Consider the following 20,786-nt stretch of genomic DNA (forward strand, 5'->3'; position numbering starts at 1 on the left):
TTTGAGCAAGCAAGCCATTAAGCAACACCTCATCCCTTCTTGATAGTATTGGCTTTTCCTATAGACTCAATGTGATCTTGGATCACTAAAATAAAAAATGTAGAGTCTTGAGCTTGGAGCTTGAGCCAATCCTTTGTCCTAAGTATCTCGAAGGGGTTCCACATCTTCTAGTCCATGCCACTTCATTGTTTAACTTATCTGAAACATACTAGGTAAAAGTGTTAGTCCAACAAGAGATATGTTGACATCAATTACCAAAACCACCCAGGGAGTACTTGTGCTTTCAACCTTCCGCGACGCCGGATGGTGAAAAGGGACACGTGTCACTAGCTCCTGTTTCTGCTAGGTCATTTTTGTCAATCCCATTTAGAGCATCTCCAACAGACACGTCAGATAAGTCTCGCGCTGAAACATTCAGCTATTTGGCGTGCGAGAGGCCGTTTGGTGGGAAACAGCAGACACGCGAAAAAAATCGGTGCGCGCAAGAAAAAGTGGCATCGGGCGCAGCAGTTTTGGGCGCAGTGCCCAGCACGCAGGTTAAAAGCAACGCGCGGGCGCCCGTCAACCGCCACCCTTTCCCTTCCCTGCGCCTTCTTCCTCGCCGCTTCCGGTGCCCCGCCGCCGCCACGCCTTCTTCCTCGCTGCTTCCGGCGCCCCGCCGCTGTCGCGCCTTCTTCCCCCGTCTCTTCCAGCACCCCACCATGCCGCCGCGCCCCCGGAGAAGCTCGGGCTTCCGCGGCGTCCGCCTCCGCCCCTCCGGCATGTATTACGCGGAGATCCGCTCCGGCGATACACGTCTTGGGCTCGAAACGTTCGAGACCGCCCACGCGTACGATGCAGTGGCATGGCGCCTCGGGAGGCCATGGACGCAGATGAACTTCTCCGATATGCGTACGCGCGAGCAGGCGTAGGAATTCGCGCCTCCCCCGCGACTAGTCACCGAGGAGGATCGCCGCTTCTAACGGAGGCGGGCGCGCCTCCTCCTCATCGCCGAGGCGGATGAGCACCCCATGGCGGTGTGGCGTGAGCGCTTCCCGCGGGATGGCGTCGCCGAGAACGAATTCTGGGCGCAGAGGAGGGCGGAGCGAGCAGCGCATCGGGCGACAAAGCATGCACGGAAGGCACTGGCGGAAGCCCAGTGCAAGCTGGGACCTGCGTCGACCTGGGACGAGGAAGATCCTCGGTGGGTCGACGCGTTTACGTCATCGGACTACACCACCGAGGAGGACGAGTAGTTTACGTCGACGCGTTTATCTAGTTATATTTGCATCGTACCATCATTTTATCTAGTTTTATTTGCATTGTATGGACTAGCTTGTGGTGTGGGGCTTGAATTTAAGCTATGAATTTGAACTATGTGTTATTTCATATTTTTTTTCGTATGTGTTGCTTCCATTTTTTTCGAGCACCGGCTGCTCGCACGCGCTGGATTTTGCAACGCCTGCTGGCGCTATAGCGGCGCGCTAAATTTTGCAGCGCCTGATAAAGTAAACACCCTCCTACGCGCTAAAAAGGTAATTTCGGCGCTGAATAAAAAATTTAGCACGGCGCGCAACCGCCCGCCAATTGAAAATGCTCTTATTTTTTATTTTTTTTTGCGGGGGAATTGAAAATGCTCTTAGAAAGGTGTATTTTTATATTTCCATTTAGCAGAACGCTATAAACGTAAAAGAATCCCAAAGGAACGGAGGCAATTGCCAGGAAGCTCCGCCTCTGGCCGGTAGTCGTCTCTCCTTCTTTATTTTATGAATCAACTCACATTGGTTTTAAGATCCAGAATTACACGTGAAGTGATTGAGGAAGTTGACGCGGTACCTGGCCCTCTCGTCGTATTCCTCCCTCTTGCGTATATTTTTCTCTCGAGACTTGATCAAACCAGCCGTCATAATGTACTTATACGGTAGGTGAAGCCTTCATCTGTACTACTCCCTATTTATGTCCTACTAGTGGAATAAATAATCTCTTTCCCCAATCTCCACGAACGAACCGAGCTTCTCCCTATTTATGTCCTACTAGTGGTCTGCCAGCGGTTTCCCTGAGCTCTTCCCATCATTGAAATCCAAGAATCAATTCCTATCCAAAAAGCAGAAATTAGGATAGCGGCACCTAGATGGAGAAGATTGGCGATGAACAAATTGGTGATTTGGTGGGCCGCCCGGCTAACGAGAAGATTGCCGATGCCCAAGCTGGCGGTTACTTCGTGGGTCTCCCGGGTAACGAGAAGATTGGCGATTACTTCGTGGGTCGCCCGGTTAACGAGGAACAAGCTGGCGATTACTTCGTGGGTCGCCCGGCTAATCACGAGCAACAAGCACCACCACCACCAGCGAGGCCAAGCATTCTCGGAAAGATCGTGGGTCTCTCGGGGGGTTCACGAGAACTTCCAGAAAGCAGCACAAAGTATGAATATAGCGATCTGGTGAAGGCTACCAAGAAGTTCACTAGTCGAATTAGACTTGGGGAATTTGGGGTCGTCAACATGGTAACAAACAATACTCTTTTAAGATATGTCTCGCTTCGTCCGTTTAATTCATCTTTCATTCTTTCACGTATTTAGTATGATCATTGAACTGTGAATAATTTCACTTCTAAAATGCAAATTATTAGACAAATTTAACATTAATATAGCCCCCGGCCAACAAGCCAATTTCCTACAAATAGTCGTACGGAGAATATCGGCTTAATAAGATAGCATTTAACCAAAACAACGTGTGTACATATTTCTATATCTATACCTCCCTTTTTACTAATATAAAGCAAGGTGCATTTATTCAATTTTTTCATCCATTCACCACCGAAAAGATTTTTGTTCTATCCAAGGTGGTACTAAATTTTTGTGCGTCCATCTTTTAGAAAAGAAAAATAGTTTTGTCCCGAAAAGAAAAATGTTTTCTAAAATTGTTTGATATTTTTAAAATAAATTGTATTTTAGAAAATGATACATATTTGAAAAATATTCATGAAACCAATCTTTTGTAATAGTTCGTCAACGGCTGGCCTCTAACACCAGATGGGGCTGGAAGTGTAACTTAACAGAGGGACGCGCGAGGCGTTAGAAAGTGCTCATGTTGGCAGCAGGCAAACGGCGATGACGAATCGGAGATCCGAAGACTGTCGTCCAGTCAAATTTTGGGGAAAGTGGCCACCAGCTTTGGGAAGGCCACGAGCTCACGGGAGAGAAAAAACTTTTTGTTCCTTGGTCAATCGGTCTACAGACGTCTGTTTTCTATTTTGGTTTAGGTTGGATTTTTCAGCCAATTGTGTTTACACGTGGGGGAGCTCAGATCTAAGTCAGTTTATCTAAGGGATAAGTATATTTTTCGTCCTCGAACTGTATTGAGAGTTTAGAAATCGTCCATCAACTCTAAACCGAAGAATTTTCGTCCCTCAGCTATTAAAACCGGATAGTTTTCGTCCCTCATGCCGCTTCGGGCGGTTTTAGTCCGGGACGAACAGTAAATCAGTGAACAATAAAATCGAAAAAATAGCAAAAAATAAATTAAAAAAATCTGAAATTTTACAGCATCAAAAGATAATTTGGTGCACAAGACCCGTGCAAAATTTCGGGGTGTTTCGACATTCAAGCAGCTCGTGGCAAACAAAAAACTGTAAATATGTACGTTGGTGAACAGTAAATTTAATAAAATAGCAAAAAGAATTCAAAAAAACATGAAACATTTTAGCATCACAGATGCTCAGGTACGCAAGATGCATGCAAAATTTTGTGATCGAATGACATACGAGGAGCTCTAGCCAAAAAAAAATAGCGCACTTTTTAAAAAATAAATCTGTGCCAAATTTTGTTTCTTTTTGTCACGAGTTCGTACAATACCCAAACATCACAAAAATTTGCACGCACGTTGGGCACCCAAGCCTCTTTTATGACAAAAAAATTCATACCGCTTTGAATTTTTTTTTGTTATTTATTTTGAATTTACTGTTCATTGGCGTACAAATGTATAGTTTTTTGTTTGCCACGAGCTGCTCGTATATCAAAACACCACAAACTTTTGCACGTGTCTTGCGCACCAAAGTATCTTCGATGCTCTAAAATTTCAGATTTTGTTTATTTTTGTTGCTATTTTTTTCGATTTTACTGTTCACCCCGGACTAAAACCGCCCAAAGCGGCACGAGGGATGAAAACTATCTGGTTTTGATAGCTGAGGGACGAAAATTCTTCGGTTTTGAGTTAAGGGACGATTTCTAAACTCTGGGAAGAGTTCGAGGACGAAAAATATACTTATCCCATTAAGCCTTGAGTCAGTTTTGCTTTTTTCTTAGGAACGAGGCAGTTTTGCTAAAAAAAACGACCGATTTCTTCAGTACATTCAGTCGAATGTCCTCTTGCTGGCCCGCTACCCCACACAAACCAGCCACAGCACTATCGCGCCGGGTAAACAGACTGACCCGATTACGGTCTCCAATACCATACCCACTCCTGCGTCTTGAGTCTGCTTTTTTGTGACACCAAGGCTACACACTCAAAGATAAGACAGGCTTCGGAGCAGCGAGAAGAAAAGGAGATCAGAGAGAGAGAGAGAGAGACAGAGAGAGAGAGAGAGAGAGACAGAGATGCCAGATGAGGAAGAATACCGAAAGATTGAGATGACCACTGAACATACCTGAGAAAGGTTCTCTGTATGGTCAAAAACTCTTACATTTTGGATGGCAAACCTGAACATACCTACACATATATTCTCAGAAAAACACACTGCATTACTTAAAAAAATGCTAGTTATCTAAAGAAAATGGTGAGAGTGAATGAGCAGTAAAATAGACATGCAATAAATTATATAACTGCCAGCCCAAAAAGCTGGAACCAATGCGACATAGGTACATATGCAGTAGGTTCTGGTGGTATCATGCCACACGTGCAAAGTACACATTATGTAGATTCACTGCAGACAGATAAACACAAAAGAAGTGACATGATAGAGAAAGGCTATGCTAGTGCAAAGCTAATGAAAATTGAGATCCAACTCGACTGAAGCTTGTCACCTAGTAGACTCAGGCACCCGCCGTGAGGACATCGACAACGACTGTCATCCCGAATATCCTCATGAGCGCTGATCTTGAAAGTGATTAGTACAGCTGTTCCAACATCAACAATACTTATTCTTGCTGGAAACTCTCTCCATTCACTCTTGAAGACGATGCAGTCATTAGGGGCGGTGTCATATGCAGCTCTACTGTATATCGCATTCCACAATCCCCTTCTCCCCGCTGTCCAGGCTAAAAGCAACTTTCCTTGATAAAAGATAATACTAAAAAGAGCTGAACATAAACTAAGAAGCACATGAAAAAAACAGAAACTGACGAAAACTCAACAAGTAAAATGAATTTGGACTTATAGAAAGGGATAACTGATCATGCTAGAGAATGACAAAAAGTAACTGAAGAAACTACTTAGTCTTCACAGTACATCACCTACTCATGCTGCTCAATACAAAATATGGGCTAAATAACTTTACTAAAAACTAAAAGATGATGAATCAATGCTGAATAAAAACCGCGCAGTGAGTGAGGAATATGAACTTCAAGACTGAAATACTAGAGAAATTGTAAAGCTTATATGCTTATATAAATAATGAGATACAAACACTATTAAATGAATATAAATGGATCAGCAAAATACAGAGGACAAATAACCGAGTACTGACATACAAAAACTGAGAAATTTTCGCCCTCACTGAGAAATAATGATGTATATCAATAATGAGATACAAAAACTAAACAACGAGAAATGATGAAATGATCAATGGATATTAAGTGAGCAATGACAAAATGGAGAAAGGACTTAAAATAATGACATACAAAGAATGAAAAACAGTAAAAACACAAAACCCTCGCTGTTAAATAAGAAAATTGTCTACAAATTAAAAAGAAACTCAAACACTAAGGAATGAGTGATAAAAACCTAAAAAGGTAGATAGACTGAAACAAAGGTAGCTATGCCTTGAGGCTGAACAAATCAACTAACAGTGAAGACTGAAGAAAAATAATAAAACTGAGAGTTCACAATAATGAATGACTGAAATAACAGCGGGAATGATAACTGAAGACTTCAGGATGAAAGACAAAGATAACTAAAAGGAATGAGTAAGAGTGGGAAAAAAATGAAGGACTGAATCTACCCAATCCAATGTCTCAAGACAGACAACAACTAGCGCACAAAGAAATTCTGAATGACAAGTAAAATGAAACACTGATAACTGAAACACAAGACTGAGAAATGAGTTTAATAAACTTAAACCTGAGCAAAGACTGAGTGACGGAGCCTAATGATAATAACAATGATAACTGAAACTAGAACTGAGATACTAAAGAATAAACAATAAAAAATGAAAATACATAGACAAACTCGTCCAGAAAAACTGATAAAATGAAGACTAATCAATGAATAACTGGACTGAATAACTAGACAATCCGGAAAAAGAAAATTGATGATTGACAAGAAGACTAAATGAAGGCTGAGAACTCAAAAGTGAATAAATCAGAATGACTAAGAAAAAGGATAACTAAGAAAACATGGGAAAATAGGGAATAATCAATGAAGAATGAAGAGTGATCACTGAAGAAATGAGTAGCAGGAGAAAGCTACATAATAAAACTAAAGTTGTTGCATCTTCTTGGTTTCATGCTTGCTGCTTCTTCATCACATATCTGTTCTTGAGTTCACACTATATCAGAAAAGACTGAATCTATAAAACATATGCAGAATAAGTGATCGGCTAAAGATGGAGAACTTAAGCACTAGGGAAAGCTCCCAAAGACTCTTCTATGCTCCTCCTGAAGACTTATACTGATACTAACAAGTTCTCCATAGTTGCTGGGCCTGATGGTAATCTTCATAGAGGTGTCGACCCTTAGGTTCTTCTCCATGAAATCCTTCAACCATTCTTGAAGCTGATACGCCATCCTTGGAGGTCCTGTAAACAGCAGTAATGATGTCCCCTGCTCCCAAAACGTATTCCAAAACTGATATGCCATTTGCTTTGTGACCTCTATAGTCGTCATACATGCAGATTTGGCACTCCATCTATAAGGCACATGATGAATACGGAAAAACTGTTTGTCAGTATACTGAAATAAGAATGATTGAACTTAAACTCAACAATGAACTTAACTTGAAGAAGTTTTGCTTTATAGGAAAACACGGCTAAAAAATGATCAACAATAAAAACAGAAAATGCATTGAAAGCTTTATTAGAGGGCTCTAGGTGAAACAATAATGGAACTAATCAATTGACTAAATCTGATCAACAAGAGGAAATCACGGAGGCGTTTTCTTTGGGATAGAACATAATTTTTTTTCCAGCTATCGACAACTAAAAAATGAACAGACAGAGCTGGCTTTCCTATTCCCAGAAGAAGAAACTAGACTGCGTATACATAACGTAGGCTGACCGTCAGAAATCTGATTGTTGGGTATACCATAAAAAAAATCTGAAGCAAAACATATCTAAAAAATCTGTCTTCACACACTAAGAAAAACATCCACTAGCACGATGGAAAACAAAATCGACTATGCCTGACCAAAAATTATAAAACATGATCAAAATGACAATCTAGACTGACAAATGGTAGAAGAATAAAAATGAAATATGTTACAACTTAGCTACTAGTAGCACTTCTAAAACTAAGCATCAAAAAGGAATAATATCATATCGCTAGAAACACTAGAATAAACATACTATAGTGAAATAATAACATAACTCGGGCCTCTAAATTCTTACAAATAAACATACTATAGTGAAATTACACTCAGACTAAAAAAGAGATATACATCAAACAAAAAATATCTACAGAAAGATATATCACAACCATTACTAATCTAACCTAAGAAAGCGAAATTAAGCTGACAAAATGATACTCTACAGTTTCTTCACGGTAGTACTCCTACAGAGAGAGAAAACACATTCAATCAGTTACCTGCCTCTCATCATCTACAACATGCCTCGGCTCTCTAGATTCTTACAATAAACCATACAATACTGAAATTACACTCAGACTAAAAGGAGAACTATATCCAAGACAAAAAAAGGGGCCTCTGATCATCTACATCCACACAGACCTAAGTTAGGACAGAGACAAAAGTCAGTCCCAATTCTGATGTTCAGATCCAAAAAAATGATCGGACAGGACACATTCAGAAGTACAAAGAGATCAAAACCCTATTTTCCTTGTTGGGTTTCATATTGGGATCTTGCCACTGCCCAAAAAATAGGTGCAGTAGGCAGGATCACATACACAAAACAGAGCACACTCTCTGTAATTCTCTGATCTTCTTATAGCTAAATCTTCTTCTTACCCATGGAGCTTCAGCCCGCCCATGTTAATCTTCTTCTCAACAATTATGCCCCAGCAACCTTTGCGGCCGCAGCTGTGAACTAATGGACTGATCGATGCACACGCCTACACTGATCCTGGTGATGGATCAGGGACTAACTGAGAAAAAATCCACACAAACATGCCTCGGGCCTCTAGATTCTTACAATAAACATACTATCGTGAAATTTCACTCGAACTAAAAAGGAGATCTACATCCTACATCAAAGACAACATCGAGGCGGAAATTTTGGTGAGGTGAAAATTGGGGGAAACGAGAGGAGAGGTGCCTGCAGCTAATACAGGGGCGTTTCTGATGAACCACTCAAAAACTCCACTGGAATGACCTAAGCTATGACACACAAAACCAGCGAACTGAACCGCCCCTGGCCCCTGCGATGAACGTCTATGACCCGGCGACAATCGCGACGAACTGAATCCGCCCGGCGCAGGAGGGCAAATACACATGGGATGGAATTCACAGAGCGAGGATAGCGGGGGACGAATAAATACCATGCGCCCAACTGGCGCCGCCGACTACTGCCGCCTCCACCGACTGGAACTTGCTGGTGGCACGCACGACGGGGCAGCTCCGCCAAGTTCCTCTCCAGGCCAGCATCTATCCCACCTGCAGCCCCCTGCGTACAAGCTCTCCTTCCCTGGGGAGACTCGCCGCGCGCCATCTCCGTTACTAATCACCGGAGGATCCCCTCCGCCGTCTCCGCCCCACCTCGGCCAGCTCCCACCGATCCCCTCCTCAGATAGAACAAAAGCCGCCGCCCCACAAGACTGAATAGAAAATTCAAAAACACCTGACGCTACACGATCGAAAAAGTTATACCCGTTGCCGACCCGCGAACCCGAAAGCCGACAGAACCACCCCGGGGACGCGATACTGAAGACAAACCAGGCGATAAGATTCGTGCGAAATCCGACGGATCAAAAAAGGACCTGAGACCAATTCATTTTCAGACGACTGAAAATTAGTAAAAGTGAATAGATAAACCGGTTTCACACTTTTCTAACCTAAACAGGGTTTTCCTTAAACTGATTGTGTGGAGAAAAATAGTAATGCCCGTGTTTAGCAAAAATCCAGCTTAAAACATCTTTTCCTAAAACCTAACGCTAATGATATCTATCCAAACTGTTAGGAAAGCAACTTATCTTTATTGAAAACCCAAGACTTGAGGTTCAAGAAAATTAAACATAGCATTGCATGGACTAATAAGGACTCCTACATCAATACTACATGACTTGAGGTTCAAGGAAATTAAACATAGACTGATAAGGACGGAAAAAAATTATATGAGACCAGGTATCACGGTTAGCAGGTGAGACCCGCCCTGATGGATGACACGTGGCATTCACAAATCACAAAGCATCTAATCTCTCTTCCCTGATTTCAGGTGGGGGGTGGGGTAGATGCTTTGTGATTTATGAATGCCATGTGTCATCCATCAGGATGGGTCTCACCTGCTAACCCGTGAGACCTGGTCTCCTAGAATTATTTTCCAATAAGGACTCCTACATCAATACTAATACTTCCTAACACCCTCCTCAAATGCAAAGCGTATGCAATAGTATTGCATTTGAAGAAGTGTAATACGAAAGAAAATGATAATCCAAATCCGCGTCTTGAGAGTGTCGTCATAGCATGAAGAGTCTTCAAAACCTATCGAGTCGCCAAAGGGGATAGCAAAGAAATGGCACATCAAAGAAATACACCGTGTCACTAGAAAATACAAAAGAAGTATCAAGAAAAGATGGGTCGTCGAAAGAAGATGGCACATCAAGAGAAGAAGTGTTGCTTAAGAATTATGGTCCATGAAAACCGACGGCGAAACAAGCTCAACAGCAAAAGAATGGGCTTAAATCAACAATGCAAAGAGACGCTACACGTGAAGAGCAACCCGTGGGCAGCAACAGTAGGCTGCCTGGAGACGCACGGACGGTGAATTTGGACATGATCCACGAGCGGCGAGGCCACCCAGCGAGTTGCAGCAGTACGCACGCACAGGTGGCGGCTGGACCGCATCGGGGCGGCCCGATGTGGAGCCTGTCATGTGGGCTTTGACCTGCGGCAGAGACATCGGATGGAACCCCTCTCATGCGAAAGACAAGTCACATGGAATCGAAAAGAGAGCGACGGTGCACGAAACTCATGTGTATATGATTAAAAAGGCTTTTATGTGGATAAAAAGGACAACCAATAATTTTTAATAAATTGCAAAAGTCAAGACTTCAAGACCTTAGCTCTAATATAATATTAAAAAATAACTTATCTTTATTAAAGGCCTAAGAGGCATATATATATATATATATATATATATATATATATATATATATATATATATTACACATGACTTGAGCGCGAGAAACTAAACATAGACTAATAATGACTCCTAACCAATACTAATACTTCCTAACACAAACAACAACTTAGAGCATTTACGGCCACATGTACCTAAATCCAGTCCCCAAATGTCTGCTTCCACGGACAATGACCAAACAACACATAAAATTGCTCCTTCACAACCAAATCTATCAAATCAAATCCTCAAACCATATATTACTCTTTTGAAACGTAAGTACGTAGTTGAAGCCATATCATCGAACTACCAAAAATTAACATGCTCTACTAACTACGAATGAAACAAAAAGAGAAAAGTATAAGTCCCTCAATTATTCACAGAGTTTAGATTTAGTCCCTCAACTACGAAACCGGGTAATTTGCACCTCAAATTTTTAATACCGGACAAATTTCATCCCTTGTACCAGCAGACCAGGTTTCACTGCTGACTTGTCATGGATTTTGACTGGTTTGACCGGTCCACGCCAACATGGCAAAGGAGCCGGCAAATCGCTCCTCACGTTGGCAAATTAGCTTGCACCGGCGGCGGCGCTCTGGAATCTGGACGAGGCGGGTGCTAGCGGGAAGAGGCTGCACCATGCCTTGGAGCAGGCTGGAGTGTCCGCGCGTCTGAGAAAGTAAGCATGGGCACGCGGGGTGGCCGAAGCTTCGCCGGCTATGACGGGCGGCGCTATGCTGGCATCAAGCTAGATGGCACGGGGAGGCTTGAGGAGACGGGAGAAACGACCAGGGGCTCACCTATATCACGTACACCTACTCAGACGCGGCGCATAAGCACCTGAGCGACGGCTGCGTCGACGACAACCGGTAGCGGAGCACAGGCTCGCAGCGGGGTGAGCTCGTGGACGAGGGGCTTGTTGGGGAGGACGCGTGAGGCTTAGGTAGGACCACGGGGAGCTTAGGAAGCCGACAGGAAGAACCAGAGCTTGCAAGAGGGGGAGATCGCAGTGCGACGATAGTCACGGAAGTCGAGGAAGACGATTTGGACGTCAGCGATTTAGGGCCTCCGGCGTTGCTTCCTTTGGTGTGGTTTACTACGACCGCGAGGTGGAGCACCTACACACGGCGAGTCGTGGAGGAGGCCTATGCCGCTGCGGGCAACCTGTGCTGCTCCCGGCAAGCTGCAGCATGATTCCCTCCTGCTGGAGCAGCAACAGGGACACCCAACCAGCATCGACAGAGACGTGCGTGTTGTAGAACCCCTCAAGCGCTAGCTCGGTGTCATCACAGCCGGCGTCCTGGCATGCCACCACAGCGCTTGTGCAGCCGTTGCACTATAAGTGCTCGTTGAAATGCCCATTAGAGAGAGATAACAGGAGGGAAGAAGAGATAGGATCAGTAGGACAGAGAAATATGGCTACTTGGACTATGACCGGTCAAAAACTTGCCAAGTCAGCTCACAAACCGTTTTAGTTGTGTTGAGGGACAAAATTTGTCAGGTATTGAAAGTTCGAGGTGCAAGTTGCCCGGTTTCATACTTGAGGGACTAAATCTAAACTCCGTCAAAAGTTGAGAGACCAAAAATATACTTTTCTCAAACAAAAATATAAGAAGTTCATCAACGGTCGCCCTTGCCTTTGCACTTCCATCTTTCGTGCGGCAGTAGTAGTTGAAGATGCATAACGGATCGAGGCGAGTCTGCTCACTGTCTCGTCCTTCTCCTCCTTGGGGTTGGTTGGGGGGGGGGGGGGGGGGGGGGGTAGTCCGTCCATGGCACGGCCACCTTGCTTTACTCTTTTGCATCCTATGGTCGTTTGTTTTCCTGTGAAATGAATTCATTTCTTTTCAGGTTGTCCATGGCACGTGCCGCCTTGCTTTACTCTTTTGCATCCTATGGTCGTTTGTTTTCCGTGTGAAATGAATTCATTTCTTTTCGGGTTGTCCCCCCTGTGAAATGAATGCATGTGGTAGCTAAGATCTTCCTAGGCAATCCACCGCGAGATCCAAGGATCTGTGGAGCGAGGAAACAATTGCTTCCCGATTTTCAACTATAGCTCCGCCTGCTCTCGGAGCGGATTTGTGGAGCGGAGGGACTTCAAACAGGGTCTAAGACTCAAGCTACTATTAGATTCATATTGGTTTGTTGTATAGCAATTTCTTACTTCCTGAATACCGCAAATTCGCTATTTTGCCAAAATTTCAACACTAACTCTGTACATTAATCGAACAGGCAGTACTTGATAATGGGAAGGTGCTAGCTGTGCAGACACTCCGGAGAGAGAAAAAAGGTGAGAAAACTTACAAGAACTTCGCGCATGCCATCTCTACACTCGACCACAAAAATTTGTTGAAGTTAGACGGCTACTGCATGGATAAACTGGGAGCTTTTCTTTGCTATGAACATCAGCAGCCCTATCAAACCCTTGAGGACTGCCTTCTAGGTATGATCACTGACATGTCAGTTTATATGTTTATACGAACAATTGCTTTTTAAATGAATGTCTATATACATGATGATTTTCTTCCTTGACAAATGAAAAAATTAATATAATATGCAATATTTAATGGTATCTACCTTTTTAGCCTCTATTTTATCTATGTTTTCTGTGTAAGGCTTTGTTTTGCTAAAATTCTCTAAGCTAGATAAATTCGCATGCAGACGTCAAATAACCCAGTACTGCCATTAGGCTGGTCGTAATGGAGTATCATAGGTAGTATCATGCATGCCAACTAGGCAAATTTGATGAGGTGAAATATGATTAAATGAAGAAAGAGAGAGTTGAGTATCATATCATGATACCGTATCATATTAAATGTTATGCTACTATGTATCATGCATGCTAATAAATGAAGTCATATATGATACTATGCACTACGGATGTAGTATCATACACCAGTATCATATGTGTGATACTAGTATATGATACTTGTCATTACGACCAGCCTTACAACATTTCTTTTGTGGGGATATCACTAGAACACAAAAATCCCTACAATAGTGCATTAATTCTTTGTTGAGACATTTATGAATAGATTACTGGAGGTCAGTACCACGAAAATAATCGAATGGAAGCTGGGTCTAGGCTCAACCACATTGAATTTTTCTTTAAAAATCAAGCAATTCTGAAGCTATTTGATGATGAAAATGCTCTAGTATATACTCACACATAAAGTTTTGCGAAGAAATGACTTCCGTAGACTTTTGTGTGACAGAAAATAAAATCTATTCTATGTAAAAGCTACTGTTCAAAAATATTTAAATTGTAATTTAATTTTTCCCAGCCATTTCTTCATGGAACTTCATACGTGAGTAGAGTAGTTCACCATTTTCGCCACACGAAAAGTTTCAGAACTTTTTGATTTTTTTAATATTTTTTTAAATTACAACGTCATGCAGGTGCGCCTAGAACCATCTTCCAAAAATCACACCCATTAGTACCACTACTAATTTGCTCTTGAAGTATGGGTGTGTCACTTTCTTTTTGTTATTTATGCAACTGCTACAGGTCCAATTTTTTTTTCTTTTTGCCGTTTCCTACTATACTGTTAGGTCGTGCCTCTTTGACTGGACCAGCCAAACAGGAAACAAAAATCTCGCAAAAAAAGGAATTTTTTTGCCGAATGTGTCCTAGGTTCCAGGAAAAAGTTCGAATCTTGCATATATACATGGACTCATGTCAACTTCGTTAGGCTTACCCGCTGCTAGCCCACTGGCGACGGTCGAGAGCAACTAATTAACGAGCGCTCCTTTGTGAGCCTCGCAATGATCAGCGTCATTTGGCGCGCTCCCAGCCGCCCGCCACATGTCGCGCTCTGGACGCTCTCTTTAGATTTTATTTTTTTAATTTTTTTGCACACCTTTTCGGCTTTTTAAATGGGGTTTTTCGACATGTCGGTTTTTCACCGATCTTCCTGAACTTTTGGAGCAAAATAAATTTTTGAAAAAAAATCGCGAAAAAACGTATTTTTTCCTTTTGCGAGAGTCACGGTTTTGCTTCCGTGAGAGGCACGGTTTTGCATTCACGAGAGTCACGGCCGTGCCTCTCGGAAACGAAAAAACGCATTTTTTATTTTTGTTTTCTTTCGCGAGAGTCATGGTTTTGCTTCCGGAAGAGGCATGGTTGTGCTTTAGCGAGAGTCACGGCCGTGCCTCTCGAAAACGAAGAAAACGCATTTTCTGTTTTTTTTCGCGAGAGTCATGGTTTTGCTTCCATGAGAGGCACGGTTGTGCTTTCGCGAGAGGCAACGGAAAAAAATGTGTTTTCTGTTTTTTTTTTCGCGAGAGTCATGGTTTTGCTTCCGCGAGACGGCCGTGCCTCCTCGAAAACGGGAAAAAACACTTTTTCTCTCTTTTTTTCCTTCCGCAAGAGTCCCGGTTTTGCTTTCGTGAGAGGCGCGGTTGCGATTTTATCTTTCGAAAAGGAAAAAAAAACGTGCTCCCGGTTCGATTTTTTGTCCGTTTTTTTCGTAAAAAAAAGTTTGTCAAAACCTATCAACATGGATCTAGTTTTGAAGATCTCAACGCGAGGAATCCAATGGTAAAAGTGGTTCGAGATTTGGACGCATGGTTTAAGAGATAAAATGTTTTAAATAAAGAGATCTACGAAAAAAGGGAAAACTTTCAGGTTGCGACAAGTGGCGCACATGCAGCACGCCACTTGTCGCAACCTGGGGAGGTTGGAGTGAATTTTGCAACGAGTACTCCTCAACTAGTGATTTCACAGAGTTGTAGGAGCACTCGCCCTCCAGCGCTCCGCTAGTAGGCTCTATTGATCGGTACAACCTATCTTAATTCTTTTCATTTTTCATTTTTGAAAAAAATGTCAAGCTTTTTAAAGTGCTTGTTGAACATTTTTCGCATACAGGTTGAACATTTTCCTGATACATGTTAGACATTTTTCAAATACACGATGAACAATTATCCAAAATACATGTTGAACATTTTTAAAAGGTGCGTTAAACATTTTTTTAGCGCGTAGTGGACATTTAAAAAAACGCATAGAACATTTTTCGTAAATGTCATGAACATCTAAGTGTTTAGGAACATTATTTCAAATGACACTTTTTTATCTGTGATGAACATTTCTACAAATTGCACGAGGCCCAGTTCTTTTTTGCACGGGATTCTGCAGAATCAAGATTTTAGAAAATTCTACCAGAATCTGCACGTCGAGTTTTTTCTGAGATTGTAGTTTGAGAATCTAGAAAGACTTGTATGCTGAAATGTCTTTACTACCCTTTGAGAGAAATCGTTTGATGAATTGTTAACACTTGTTGTTTCAAACAGGATCTACCATTACCATTTATAGTTCTCATATTAGCATTTAACAACAGCATTCATCAATCTAACAACATCATTCATACAGTAGCAAATATTTACAGTACCAATAGCACCAGTAGACAGTAGCATTGACAACAACAAAATATCTAGCACTATCTATTTATCAAATTGATACATCCATTCATCCATCTATGCAACAAATTTGTCAGTCTATCCAATTTAGCTAGAAGAAGAAGAAGAGAGAGAGAGAGAGAGAGTTGAGACTTGAGAGAGGTAGGATGGCTCATGGTGGCTGCATGGGAGACAACCGGCAACTTTTGCCTCGAAGCGAAGGAGTGGTCGTCGTCCAGCTGCAGCTTCGGGGCAGAAGAGACGTGTCGTCGGCAGTTGGTGCAGAGGGGCGCGCCGTCGGCTTCCGGTGGCAGAGGAACAGAGGGGTAGATGGGTGGCCAGGCGGGAGGGGCAGAGGGGTGGAGGGTGGCAAAGGAAGTTGGGCTGGGGCAAGAGACGAGACCGGCGGTGACGGAGACCAGGCCAGTGGCCGCGAGGTCTGGGACGGCGAGGCACCGGCGGTGGCGCTGGAACCCTAGCCGGCCCTACTCGCATTCGAGCGATGCGAAACACATCGAGGCCAGGCGATGCTTGTTTTCTTCTGTATGGGCCAGTGAGGGATCCGGCTTGCCTGCTCCCACCCCATGCTCCCATCCATACTCCCACTTCAACCTACAGCTGTCTTTTTTCCTTTTTCATTTCTAATCTAATCATCTCCTCCTGATTTTAAGGGGGTGGGGCCGGGCCTTATTTTGTTCCAATCAAATTAAGCCATGTACGCAGGAGCACGGATGGGCGCACGTGCGGGGAGATGGCTCGGTGGCATTCTCACCGTAATAACCTACTGCAATAGGGGCACTCTTTTAATTCTAACCGTTTTCTTTTGAGGGATTAGCCAAAATCCCGAGATCCCGGAGGAATCCAACTATTTTGAGGATTTTGGATTGCGCTAGGATTCTGGAGAATCCTACGAAGATTTTGGAGAGGAGTCGAGTTCTTTTGGCTCAAGATTTTTCAAACCGAGATTCTCCATAATCTGCTCAAAAGAACCGGGCCGAATTGTTTTTCAAATTATCATGAACACGCTTTTTAAATGTTTGAACATTTTTAACTGGTATTACCTCCACTTAGAAGTAATTATTTGAACTGAAAGCATACCACCTATTTCCGAACGGAGTGAGTATGGTTTTTTTTTAAGTATGCAAATATTTTTTTACATATCTCATGAACATTTTAAGAAGTGTGAAGAATGTGCTTTAAAATGTGTGAATTCTATTTCTCAATGTTATGGTTTTTTTAAAAATTTCATAAACAATTGTTTGTGCTTCATAAACATTTTTTTAATTCATGGTATTTTTTTAGAATAATTGACTAAGTAACATTTTGGAAATTTGATACATATATTCAAAATATGAATAAAAGTGAAAAAAAACTGAATGAACCAACGCATTGTAACAGAACAACATGGAAATAACTTTCACAATGAAATTACTGAAAGAACAGAAAATACGAAGGAGAACCTGGGTACCAGCACACCCTATATAAAAAAAGTAATTCAAAGAAAGTTAAAAAAATCAATTTTTTTTTGGTATCAGAGATGATAAAGTATTGTAGTCGTATAAAAAGATCCGTAAGAGAATGAATTTCGTTGCACCTTAGGTCAAAGATTTGGCAAGAAACGTTATATACAAGTACTATACAAGCTATATTGTATAGTACTTTATAGCGTTATTGTCATCATAAACTTGTCTTTTTTTCCCTGGTGTTAATAGGAGTCATTTTTTGTCTAAACTTTTTATACGAGTACAATACCTGATCATCTTTGATTCCAAACAAGATTGGAATTTTTTGAACTTTTTTGAATTGCTAAAAAAAGTTGCGCATATAAGATGCGTGGGTACTCGAGAGCACTAAAAGTTCCCGTCTGTGAAAGAACTTCCTACTCGGCCAATCCATTAGAGAATCGCTTCAGGCGACGACACTTCTCCTACGTCAAATAAATAGTCGAGCAATCACACAGGTGCTCCCGGCCGGCTCATATAGCTAGCGACGTACTGTAGCCAGGCGGTCACTGTAGCGACCTAGAACCATAGCGGCTCAGTTCACTGTAGCGAATCGGGCATTGTTGCGCCTGCTGCACTGTAGCATCCATATCCATTGTAGCAACAAGTTATCAGTCTTTCTGTTTCGAACATTGTTGAAAAAAGGCAATATTTTAAAAAAAGTATGAATCTTTTAAATATCTGTTATTTTTGACAAAAAACGTGATTTTTTTTGAATTACGAACATTTTTTGAGACCATGATTACTTTTTGAAAATATCCTAACAAATTTTGAAACAGAAACATTTTTTAAATTTATGAACAGATTCTAAAAACTAACCTTTTCAACTTCCAGTTCTTTTTAAAATTGTAACTTTTTTGAAACATGAGCATTTGTTAAGTATGTGAACAAATCTTGGAAATATGAATGCGTTTTGAAATTCTGAAAAATATTTGTCCTTAACAATTTTTCAAATGCCAAACATTTTTTGTGAATTCTAATATTTATAAAATTGAAACTTTTGAAAAAGGATAAATAAATAAAATAAAACATAACCAAAGATAACCAACAGAATAAAAAATGCGACCTGAACCGGTCAAGAACCTTCTAGAAGATTCTCGAAACCGGAATCTGTAGTACACTAAACGGGCCGGTCCAATTATGCTGCTTAGTCCGGCTATGAGCAACATACAGACGTTCATGGGCCTGGCTAATTTCAACGTTGTTTGTTGCTTCCTAGAGGTGGTACTAGTTAGATCGACATGATTCCATTTCTTTCTTACTTAGATCGACATGATTATGTGGTGCTATTTTTCTTCTATAAGTTGGAGATCTCAGGAATTATGCCTCCAATCCCAAAATATAAAGATAAAAAACATGGATTCCCCGTTTATCCTGTACATCTTATTATTTGCTTCGATGGTGTACAATGCAAGGGGCTTGATCGCAACAGACCACCAAGCTCCTCTCCCACTACAAAATGTAGATTACAAAACAAAAAAAACTAATATACTTGGATCTGGCCAGCAGAACATGCAAATCAGGGTGTTCCAGAGAGTCACTTGTACTCCCTCATCTTATATTAGTTTACAGAGGGAGTATGCTCTATGCAAATCAAGTTGTGCGCGCATGCACAAAGGAATTTACCAAATCTATTCTTTTCTTTTCTTGGCTGGGGCCAAATTAAAACCTTCTCTGTATAAGGCTTCTTTTGATTTTAGGATTTCTAAAATGCGGGAATAAGTGAAACACAAATATAGTGTCACGGCATCTTTAATACTACAAGATTACTCGGACATTTGATTATGCACATGAAACAATAGGATTCTTTTCGTGAAGTTGGAGTGAATGGAAATTTTAACATAAAATCTAAGTAAAGTGAATCCTAATGAAAATTTCCTATAGATTGTCAAACGGCCAGCCTAAAAAAAATCCAAGGATTAAAATCTCCAAATTTTCTCTAGAAATCTTTTGGATTAAAGATGCCCTAATTTAGAATGTAAAGCATTCCTGATCTGGTTTGCCCTAGCTCAGTCGTTGTTATACCTAAAAGATTGTAAATAAGTTCTAGAAAAAAGATTCTGAATAAATTCATGTTGTGAGTGCAGCAGGGACGTACAATACACAGCTCAACTGGCAACAGCGAGTCAGCATACTGAAAGGCATCTGTGAAGGCCTTCAATACCTCGAAGGCTGCAAAACTGTAATTAAAATTCGGGTTACCTTGAAAGTTGACTGCATACTTCTTCACGAAGACAAGACCACCAGCGTTCTAACACCAAAACTTGCGGAGTTTGGTATTTCGAAAAAACTTGATGAGGATGCAACCCCGGGTGGATACGGGCCCACGTAAGTTCCATTTGTTCCACTATGTAAATTCCGTACTTAAGAGCACTATTGATGCATTGACTTGTAAGAGGTCATTTTAAGTTTTATTTCTTGAAGGAGGGTAACCCTGACTTCTGCATCAATGACTCATTGTGATGCACAAAATCAACTTTATTGAAAAGGTTTTAGTTATCCAGCATAACTAAAAATGTAGTATAAAAAGAGGACCACACCGGTCAAAATAGATCTACATGCCTACACATGTAACTCTACGAAAGAAAGGAGACCACAACTTGTCCGGAGTAGAATTACATGCCTATAAATAACTTATTACTGACTCGTCAACCAAATCAGTTGAACAAAACATGCTCACCATCTGCAACATACTGTACCCAAAAGCCCACATGGCATACGGATTGAAGTAGCCCTGAAAACGACCTGCAAAAAATCTGGAAGCTTTGTTCTATTTACCTAGGTAGTGAAATTTCTTTAGAGACGACCTCCCATTGTGGGGTATATCATTGCATAGTATTATGTAGCCTCAGGCAATACAAACCATCCATATTACTAAGGCTAGTCATAGTGGGAGTAATATAAATAGTAATATACATGCCACATAAGCAAAAAAAGATGATGTGTTATGTAATTAAAGAGGAGAGAGACAAATAAAGTAACATAATGCAAAATGAGTCTACAAAGCAATAAATAAAGATATGTATGTTACTACACTTATGACACTTCTCACTATGGAGGTATTAACATGGGCTAGTAACATATGTACTCCCTCTGTTTCTTTTTAGTTCGCATATAAGATTTGGTTAAAGTCAAACTTTGTAAAGTTTGACTAGTTTTGTAGGAAAAGATATCAACATTCACACTATGAAATCAATATTATTAGATGCATGATGAAATTAATTTTCATAACATATAACCTTAGTATAGTAG

The 20,786-nt window shown here is 41.4% G+C and overlaps 1 protein-coding gene and 1 long non-coding RNA gene across 3 annotated transcripts in view; one reads left to right on the plus strand and one right to left on the minus strand.

The window, feature by feature from the left end:
- Positions 1 to 1,982: 1,982 nt before the first annotated feature.
- Positions 1,983 to 20,786, plus strand: part of LOC123142663 (serine/threonine-protein kinase 10) — a 40,742-nt gene continuing 21,938 nt past the window's right edge. For both annotated transcript variants that reach the window (XM_044561474.1, XM_044561479.1), the window contains exons 1-3: positions 1,983 to 2,482; positions 12,871 to 13,081; positions 19,622 to 19,862. In XM_044561474.1, coding sequence (XP_044417409.1) covers positions 2,111 to 2,482; positions 12,871 to 13,081; positions 19,622 to 19,862 — 824 coding nt within the window. In that variant the 5' untranslated portion in view covers positions 1,983 to 2,110. The remainder of the gene's footprint in view (positions 2,483 to 12,870; positions 13,082 to 19,621; positions 19,863 to 20,786) is intronic.
- On the minus strand, positions 6,609 to 9,118 carry LOC123142681 (uncharacterized). Its single transcript, XR_006470592.1, has 2 exons — positions 8,843 to 9,118; positions 6,609 to 7,040 (listed from the first exon to the last, which is right to left on the minus strand). It is a non-coding gene; the product is annotated as an uncharacterized lncRNA (long non-coding RNA).

The sequence above is a fragment of the Triticum aestivum genome, chromosome 1B, assembly GCF_018294505.1.
Source record: "Triticum aestivum cultivar Chinese Spring chromosome 1B, IWGSC CS RefSeq v2.1, whole genome shotgun sequence".
NCBI classification, from domain to species: Eukaryota; Viridiplantae; Streptophyta; class Magnoliopsida; order Poales; family Poaceae; genus Triticum; species Triticum aestivum.